The following is a 9,930-nucleotide window of genomic DNA, read 5'->3' on the forward strand; positions in this document are numbered from 1 at the left end:
CCCCCCCCCTCAGCGGGCCATGGTAAAATTATTAAACGTTGACCGGTCCGCGGCAATAAAAAGGTTGGGGAGCACTGCATTAGAGGACTTGTAGTTCCACAACTGCGGGAGTGCCGAGGTTCCCTTCTCCTGCCAATAATGTGTTTCTTTGCAGTGGACACCCAAGGATGCTCTGGCTACTCTAAAGATCCATGGCAAGTGTGATGATGTCATGAGGCTACTGATGGACGAACTGAAGCTGGATGTCCCAGAATATGACAGGTTTGCATTTGGCTTACTATTGAGCACTAGACACTTCCATCTTTTTCTATACATTTACACTTTTTTCTTTGTTCCCAGATCTCTAGATCCAATATTTTCTATAGCCGTTCCACTGTGTCCCGGAGAAGAAAACAGCCATTCTCGCAAGCCCATCAAGGCAGCAGAGACTCAGAAGCTTCAAGAACAGACAAAACAGAGTTGTCAGCAGCCTGTCAGCGGGGGCTGGTTTGGTAAAGGCTGCACCAAAGGAAGAAAAACGAAAAGATAATTTTTTAGGGTTTTTTATATTGTTATTTTTTCTTTTTTTATAGTTTTTATTTCCCTTGCCTTGAAGGTGCCCTTTTTCCTGCAAAAAAACTAAACAAAAATCCTGTGGGGCCGATTTTAAGAAAAATGGAGCAAAATTAGAATTTGATACCAGTCAGGCTGCACCCTTTTAAAACATATGTAAAACAAATAATGTAATCGATTGCAGCTTATCAGTCTGTGGCAGCTGCACTTATTTTCTTTTTCAGCAAGTACAGAACATCCTGTTTATCTTGCCAGAATGGCACTGTTCTTGTCACTTCCTGTGAGCTAAACGGAAAGCACAAAGAACCCTATCCTTATTGTGTATACTGCTGGTCTCATCAATGCACCATGTAAGGCTGGACACACACCTTACAACCATCGCAAGACTTTTGTTTTGCGATGGTTGTAAGGTACTTAAAAGAACGTACGATCTGCCTATCTTGCATCGTATGATGCTCGGCGGGTTTTGAAACATGTTCGTAAGTTTAAAGTCGTGCGACTTTACAGTAGTAAAGGTCGCACGGCTTCCACACACCTTACGATAATCGTACGATCGCGGGATTTCCCGCGATTATCGTACGGTGTGTGGGGACCTTAATGGAGATGAACAAGGCAGATATGGTGGAAGTCTTGCCTGTGGGTTCCCTCCATAGATACAATGAAGAAGTAAGTGTAGGCAGGAAGGGACACAAAATATATTCTTTTCAGGGTCACCAGGTAAAAATACATTTTAAAAAAATGCAGCCGCTACATCTAAGCACTGGTAAGCTGCAATATGTTCCATTTTTTTATTTTAGGTTTAGACATGCTTCATCGAAAGTCTGCTGTTTAAATGGGCCCCCTTTCTAAAAGCTGCATAAAAGGTAAAAAAAACATCTGTAGGGGGAAAAAAGTTAAATATTTTACATACAGTTTTTCATCTTCCAGTGCAAGAAGTGACATTCTCTTGCCGACAAGACACCTGGCAATGCTGAGGTTCCCAATTGATGTTGCAGCATAGTGCAGGATCATTTTCCCAGTGAGGTTTTGGTTACTTATTCCCTCGGATATTGACAGAAGCCTAGTTGATGTGGGGGAAAACAGACTACATTATCTTCTTTCCACTGAACATGTGTTTTTTTTTTTCTCCCCATTGCTGAACTTTGGGCAAAATACAAAACTCTTGAAGCCTCTCCTTCCAGCCCTGCAAAGAATTTTGCACTTATGCGGTTCCTTGGTAGAAATAAGCCAGGTTTATTTCCCAGTGATGTCATCTCAGGTCTCCCTTTTAAATCTCCGCAGCAGGTGAGAGTAGGTGTCAGATGGGTGGACAGTCCGCTGTTGTTGCTGCAGTCCGATCTGTGATATCCAATCTTTTGTACCTCAAGCATGTTGAAATGTGTCCTCGACAAACCACTCACATCAAGTCATTGCAGAGTTCTGCTGTGGCTGACAAAGGCAGGATTTAGTTTTCAATCTAATCAATACTCTGCCGGGTCTGTATCTTTCTATCAACATGAGATGCGGAGGGCTCCATCCAAGGCAGCAGAGTAGCGATCTGGCAGATATGAAATCATCTCTGAATTGGTGCTGACACTGTCCTTCCTTCTGGAGGAGGGCTACTTTTGTTCCCCATGGTCCCTGTGTGTGTTGTAAAGTAGTCACCGCTCCAAGCTCACTCCCGGAATGGACTACAATTTCAGGTTTAGTTTACGCATCATGGGAGTGAGCTTGGAGTGGTGACTACTTTACAATACCCAGAGGGACCATAGGGAACAAAAGTAGCCCCCCTCCAGAAGGAAGGACAGTGTCAGCACCAATTCAGAGATGATTGGAGGATCTACAGCCGAGTGATACACAAATAAGATCCAGTAGTGTTAATACTCAAAGGAGAACTATGAGGTGAGTGCTTTTCACTCACCTCATACTTCTAGCCGACCTGTGACAATGAGACTGTCACAGGTCGGCTCAGTAGATCGGGAGGTGAGCGAACACATACAGTGGTTTCTAGATAGGCAGAGCCAGCTGTCACTCACGCAGCTGGGCGGATCTCGACATCGATGTCGGGATCCGCTCCGGCTGCGTGAGTGACAGCTGGCTCTGCGGCGTCTCAGTATACCGCGAGCTGTAGCTCGCGGTATACTGAGCTTAGGGTGACGGGAGGACGCTAGTTTGTTTCCTCCTGTTACCCTAAGGAGAACTATTAGGAAAAGCCCTGACCCCATAGTTCTCCTTTAAAAATTTATTTATGTACCTTAAGCTTTAACTCTGAGTTTAGTGTCCCTTTAAGGCCCCAGTTACACTTGCAATTGGTGCCGATTGGGTGAGCCTCTTAAGGTGGCCATACACCTTACAACCATCGCACGACTTTCGTTGTGCGATGGTTGTAAGGTGATTAAAATTTCGTACGACTTGCCCATCATGGACAGGCAGATCGTACTTGCCGTCATCGCAAGTCCTCCCTGCTGAGGGGAGGGCTTGCAGATGATTGCAACGGTGAGCGGGCAGTGTGCGCTTGCGCACCTTGGCTCGTGGGCTTTCTTCTTGCGATTGCGCTATCAACCCCCCAGAAATCGTACGATTTTCGGCGGGTTTTCTAGCGTGCTCGTTATACGAAAATCGTACGACCGTACAGTAAATGCGGTCGCACGCTGCCCATTAACCTTGCGATTATCCTATGATCGCGGGATGACCCGCGATTATCGTACGATAATCGGCAGGTGTATGGGCACCTGACGATTATGGGCTCCATGAGACTTGTGTGAACAGCTGCAGTTAGGAAGAGCTATAGAAAGGGCCACTCATCTTCAGGTAATCGCAGCATGTCCAATAACGTGAATGGCTGAGGGCGCTGTTGGCGTTCATTGTTTTGAATAGTGCTTCCATAGGCCGAGAACGCCTGCAAACATTTGCATGTAATTAAACATGCTGCAATTACCTGGATAGGTGCTCTCAGCTGTCATTGCTTTCTATAGCATTTGGGTGAGACCTAGCCAATTGGCCCCAAGTGTGAGTGGGCCCTAAACTCTTTTTTTTTTTTTTTTTCTTTTTTCCCCCAGATGTCTAGATCCAATATTTTCTGTAGCTCATCCATTATTTTCCAGAAAAGAAAACTATTCTTCCAAGGCCATCCAGGCAAGCAGATTCAGAAGCCTCAATGACACAGACTCTCCTATTGCAATTATCCACTGTGATTGGTGGGCAACAACTCCACTTTTTGCTCCATTTATTATAAATCGGACCATGTGACTTTTTGCTGTTTGCACTAATTTTTCCAATTTGTGTTTTAAATAAATAATGTTTTACATAGACTCTGCATGAATCGTTGAGTTGATTTATATTGTGCCCGGAGTAAAGATGGCCGCTGCTGTAGCAAGCGTCCGTTGTTGCCATGGTAGCGTGTGGTGCGTCACTTCCGGGTGGAAGCCCGGGGAAGCTTCCGCTAGGTTGACACCTCATTTACAGCAAGGATGATTCGGAACGGACACGGCTACCCCGCCCTGGAGCGCGATCCTTCCCGGCGGACGGTCCGGGTGTGGTGCGATGGATGGTGAGTGTGTGCTGCATTCCTATTGGCTGCTCAGCGTTCTATTCTGGAACGTTGTGGAATTCCGCTTCGTTATAGAGTTACAATGTAATGGGCCGGGTGGTGAGCACAGACTGTGCGAGTTCGAATCCCCGGTCTGGCAGCTGCGATGACTCAGGAGCTGGAAGCTGACAAATGTTATATATTTTATAAACGTTCTTATATTTCTCTTCCAGACACCCTGATCCATTTTTTCTCTCTCTGCGCACTGTAAGTGGCACCCAAATGTGCGTTTTGGGTGCCATTAACAATTGATGGCACCACAAGTGTGACATGTTTTTTACTCAGTTTGTGAACAGGCACAAATCCCACGCTATACCCAAGTGTGCTTCATTTCATGAGCACCAGTGCATGCAAAATCCCACAATCTTGCATGCATTGATGTGCTACCCAAGTGTGAATAGTGGACTTAATAATGTTTTACTGATTCAATGCACTGATTCTGTTGGAGAGTTTTGTTTTTTTACAAGGGTGGCAAACTCTGGCCCTCCAGCAGTGGTGAAACCACAAATCCCATCATGCATTCATCTCTGGGAGTCATACCTGTGGCTGTGAGGAACTTTCAATGTTCATGGGATTTGTAGTTCCGCAACAGCTGGAGGGCTGAAGTGTCTTAGGCCCTGTTCACAATATTGCGTTGCAGGAACATGCGCATTCCCTGTTCGTGTTACCACAACACACAGCACCTATCGATACTTACAATGAATCAGTGGGGTGCCAGTCATTCTGAATGGCACCCCAATGCACCTAGCCAGTGCTGCCTAAAAAAAAGGCACAGGTCCGATTTGTGTGCTGTTGATATGCCAGTGCATTCATTTTGAACACCTGCTGTTAACACGCATGCTTCAGTGGTTAGGTGTGCACCAGCCTTAGTCCCTTCTCGCCATGTCTTGTATGGTTATAATTAGGCATGCTCCTGATACTGGACCGGAATTTCCAGTATCAGAAAAGCTGGGGGGTGGATAATGACTACCCCCCACCCACCCTCCGGCTTCGAATTGGGTGGGAAGCTGGCTCCATTCTCCCTCATCACTTAATGGCTTCCCGCCAGTCATTACCCGCCCCCCAGGTTCCTGGTTGGCCAGAAAGCCGACTCCATGCTTCCTCATCACCTGGTGACGAGGAAACATGGAGACAGCTTCCCAGCTAATCAGCGAAGGTGGGCGGCGAGTCATTACACGCCGCCTGACTTCCCTAATAGGATTTCGGTATCGGCGAATACTTGTACTCGATACAGAAAAACTGGTATTGGTGCATCCCTAGTTATAATGGAAATGGGAATATCTTGTTGGGTCCGAAGCCATGATTTCCATAGATTGCACTGATGATTGCCAAAAAGCCTGAAACAGCTGTATGCAGTTTGGAATGAATGGCTGTAGAACAAAGATGGGGAACTCTGGCCCTCCAGCTGTTGTTGAACTACAAGTCCCATGAGGCATTGCAAGGCTTACAGTTACAGGCATTAGTCCCAGAGGAAGAGGCATGTTAGGATTTGTAGTTAAAGCAGAGCTGGAGGGCTGGAGATGCCCAAACCCCTGTTTTAGGCTATGATTGCACTATACACCAGCAGTTCTGGATGTGGGGTGTGAATGGATGATATGATTTGCATAGCTCTATTAGGGGGGGGGCATGTGATACACAGTGTTATGGTTAGAGGGCTTTTTGCAACCTTTAGGCCCTATTGCCTGCTCCCATTATTGTATTGTGGGAACAAGTATTATCACAACGCATAGCAATACTTGCTACTTGCAATGGTGTGTTGCCCTGGCATTCATTCAAGATGGCACCTCAGTGCACTTTGCCAACGCATCTATTCTGCAGCATACCAATGTGCATTGCATTGCGCTGCCAAGAACGGGCCAGGCCTGATTTCTGGGTCATTAAGGTGCATTGCCATCCCGTTCATTTTAAATGAGCTGCATAACACAGCGCACGTTAGGACGAACTTTAGCACAACGCACCTCAATGGTTAGGTGGGAACCTAGCCTTAGTTGCTTACCGCCATACCTTACCCATCCATTGGGTCCCAATCCCTACTCTATAGAAGCCATTGGTTCCATACACTGCACTGATGATGGTCAACAAGCCTGAAACAGCCGTGTGCCGTTCGGAATAAATGGCTCTAGAATATTAGAATGTATTTGTACTATTCACCAGCAATTGTGGCTGTGCATTTGGTTGTTGGGACATAAGGGAATGATTTGCATAGCTCCACCCACCGCCCTGAAATGAGGAATAATCCTATTTTTGGGATAGGTGATGGAATGAGACCTGTAAACAATTTCTATTCTAAGGAGGTTTTCCTGTTCTAAACACCGATTCATTTGGAGGGTTTCTCGGTTCTGATTCTCTGGTCTCTTCTCACCACAACCTGGTTGCGCTCCCTCCTATGTTTCGTAGATGTAAACCCGATCATTCCAACGCCGTGACGTCTGGATTGTGACACTGGCAATGCTCACGTTACATGCTTGAGTTACAGTCATGTGAATGTCACAACGTAGGATCAGACGGCTGTGAGAAGTGGTTTCAAACTGTGTGTTCAGGGATCAGAGGCTAACCGGATAAATAGAACAGCAGATGATGATGAATGCTTGTTCTCCTGTTGAAACAAAAAGCCAGATTTGTTGCCTTTTAGCTACTGGTCACATTCTCCTTTCCATGTTTGTGGTGCAGGAAAGGGAGAATCTTCTGGCTGTAGGCCAGAGGTGGACAAATTAACATAGAATTAAAGGAGAACTATGAGGTGAGTGATTTTCACTCAGTCTCATAATCTGAGCCGACCTGTGACAATGAAACTGTCACAGGTCGGCTCAGTAGATCGGTAAGTGAGCGAACACATACCAGAGCTCGCTCACTTCTCAATCTATCCGTGCAGAGAGCCGTGGCTGTCACTCACGGCTCCCTGCAGGGATTCCCCCCTCCCCTGGCCGATCCTCCAGCGCTGACTGGGGGAGGGGGCGGGTACAGCTGGCTCTGCCTCTAGATAGGCAGAACCAGCTGTCACTCACGCAGCTGGGTGGATCCAGACAGAAGTGTCGGGATCCGTTCCGGCTGCAGCGTCTCAGTAGACCGCAAGCAGCAGCTCGCGGTATACTGAGCTTAGGGTGACGGGAGGACGCTAGTTTGTGTCCTCCCGTTACCCTTAGGAGAACTATGGGGAAAAGCCCTAACCCCATAGTTCTCCTTTTTAAGGAGCCCTTCTGCCCAATCCAGGAGCCAGCTCCATCGACAACTAGAGAAAGCATCAAACATTGGGCGCCAGCTGTGATTTTTTTAAGGAGCATTGGTGACCTGGCTCCTGGGGTTTGTCCAGCCTTGCTTTAGGCAACATCATTTATTTCAGGAATTTATACCCCTGACCATGTATGCAGCACTTTATATGCTGCTGTACATCAGTCCCTGCCCTCAAGGAGCTTACAATCTAAGATACCTACCTCCCATACATACATTTTCACACATTAGGGCCCATTAACATCAATGAATGTCTTTGGAGGAAACCTATGTACCCAGAGGAAACCCACACAAGCACATGCAAACTCCATGCAGATAGTGTCTTGGCTGAGATTCGAACTGAGAGACCCCTAGTGCTATTTATTAGGGATGCACCAATACTAGTATCGGTGCAGAGTATTTGGGCGAGTACAAGTATGCTCTGCTGCCTAAGCCGATACCTGAGCTCCCGATATCAGGAAGCTGGGCAGCGAGTCATTACACGCTGCCTGGCTTCCTGATTGGCCGGGAAGCCGGCTCCATGCTCCCTCGTCACCTGTGTCACCAATGTTTCGGGATTCACGCAGAGTTCCCTTCTTCAGGGTGACATTGCACGGCGCCATCCGTGATCATCACTGCGATCACCACCATTTACTGTATGGTCCTAAACGTGGTATGGAGTGCAGGGAATACACCTGGACACTACTTTATGTGTAAGACAGTCTGCTCATTGGCTGCCAGAAGTATCCATCACATGGTCTTAAAGTCTTTCAGCAGCGACATCACAACTCAAGGGGCGGCAACAAAACCAGTCACCTGGCCTGATGTTCAGCTTAAAATCTAGCCACCACTAGAGGGCGATGCTGGGAGATGGGCTCTCCAATGGGATTGATAGTAAAGGTGGCTAGAAGTGGCCTCTACTCAAGGAGAAGAGGATAGAAGGAGACCTCTTGAGGTTATTCTGGGTTAGTGACTCAAAGCATTGCAGCAAAGGGGTTAGCATGACAGCCAGACAACTAGCATTTGCAGGATAATCCAGGAAGGGCAGCGCCCATATTTCAGAAAAGGGTTTTTTCCCCAGTCATCTTCCAGGACAGCCATCGAGATATAGGCTCCGCCTGCCTAATAGACATAAGATTTTTCAAACCAGGCATACTTTTAAAATATGGGAAGAAATACCTGTGCCACTGCCTGTGCTCCCAGAACACCACTCCATTTATTAGAAAAAAAATTTGTGTAGTCCACAGAGACCCAAACACTTAGTAGTATGTTTGTAAAGCAGTGAATCTGACATTCACCAAACATTCACTGCAGCTCCACTCATGCTATCCAAAACAACAACAAAAAGTTGGTAGGGGATAGTAGTTCTGTACAGCTATTTCATGCTTTTTCTTGTAATTAGACAAGTGGATTATAATGGGGAATATTACACTGCAATGTTCCCTATTATAATCTATTGCTCTGATTAATTGATTACAGGTAGGCATGTGATCTCTCAAAGTTTGAGACTACGTTAGAATGTGTGACCAGTGACGTGGTCACACATTTTAACGTAATCTCGCCCAGTTTTCCGGTGGTGGAATAGGTGAAGAATTCCAACGCTTTCTCCGCTGTTCCAGGGCAGATCGGCATCACAAATCGCATGTGCAGGAGAACCGATCTGCCCTGAAACAGCGGATCGGTCCTGAAATGTCACTTCTATCCGACTTTGTGAGTGCGGTGGAATGTGACATCGCAGTCGGAGAGAATTGACATTTCAGGACCTATCAGCTGTTTCAGGGCAGATCGGTTCTCCTGCACAAGCGAGTCGGAGAGAATTGACATTTCAGGACCTATCAGCTGTTTCAGGGCAGATCGGTTCTCCTGCACATGCGATTTGCGATGCCGATCTGTCTTGGAACAGCTGGGAAAGCGCTGGAATGCTTCACCATTTGGTGGTCACACATTCCACGGCCGAAAAACTGGGCAGGATTACGTTAAAACGTGTGACCACGTCACCGGTCACACATTTTAACGTAGTCACAACCTTTGATAGAACACCGCCATCAGAGGGGTATAGCCGGTACCCATGTGAGAGGTCTGGGGGGCCTCTTACATGGGTATCAACTGTACCGAGGCAGCATCCCGACGACCAGCCCAGCCCAACTGGGACCCTGCAGAGCCCACCATAGAGAGTCTCAGGTGGGCTCTACAGGATCTATGATGTGCTCTGCAGGGTCTCGGGTAAGTCCAGCATGCTACTGCAACATTAGAGACCGCTGAGGGGGGGGGGGGGGGGGGGGGGGGGCAGGAGACCTGATTATTTTCTAATTTCTGTTGTACATTTATTACAATAATTAAATAACATTTTAAAAAGATGATTTAAAAAATGAAATGTGAGGAGTCATGCTACTATATCTTTTATGCCCCAGTGATAAATTGAGTTGCAGTTCAGCGAGTAAAATAAGTATTTGATCCCCTACCAACCAACAATCATTCTGACTCCCACAGACTGGCTATGTGGTACACAGATTAGTCCTGTCAATTTAAGAAGGTGCTCCTAACGACAACTCGTTATGTATATAAAAGACACCTGTCCACAGAATCTCTTTCTTCCATTCAAA

The 9,930-nt window shown here is 46.7% G+C and overlaps 2 protein-coding genes across 2 annotated transcripts in view; both read left to right on the forward strand.

Annotated features, from left to right (window-relative positions):
• SIRT7 (sirtuin 7) overlaps positions 1-578 on the forward strand; it is an 8,178-nt gene extending 7,600 nt beyond the window's left edge. The window contains exons 9-10 of the mRNA XM_018553627.1: positions 155-261; positions 340-578. Coding sequence (XP_018409129.1) covers positions 155-261; positions 340-529 — 297 coding nt within the window. The 3' untranslated portion in view covers positions 530-578. The remainder of the gene's footprint in view (positions 1-154; positions 262-339) is intronic.
• A 3,384-nt stretch (positions 579-3,962) lies between these two features.
• Positions 3,963-9,930, forward strand: part of PCYT2 (phosphate cytidylyltransferase 2, ethanolamine) — a 31,642-nt gene continuing 25,674 nt past the window's right edge. The window contains exon 1 of the mRNA XM_018553619.1: positions 3,963-4,081. Coding sequence (XP_018409121.1) covers positions 4,002-4,081 — 80 coding nt within the window. The 5' untranslated portion in view covers positions 3,963-4,001. The remainder of the gene's footprint in view (positions 4,082-9,930) is intronic.

Source organism: Nanorana parkeri, unplaced genomic scaffold (assembly GCF_000935625.1).
Source record: "Nanorana parkeri isolate BGI_ZX_2015 unplaced genomic scaffold, ASM93562v1 scaffold126, whole genome shotgun sequence".
Taxonomy (NCBI): domain Eukaryota; kingdom Metazoa; phylum Chordata; class Amphibia; order Anura; family Dicroglossidae; genus Nanorana; species Nanorana parkeri.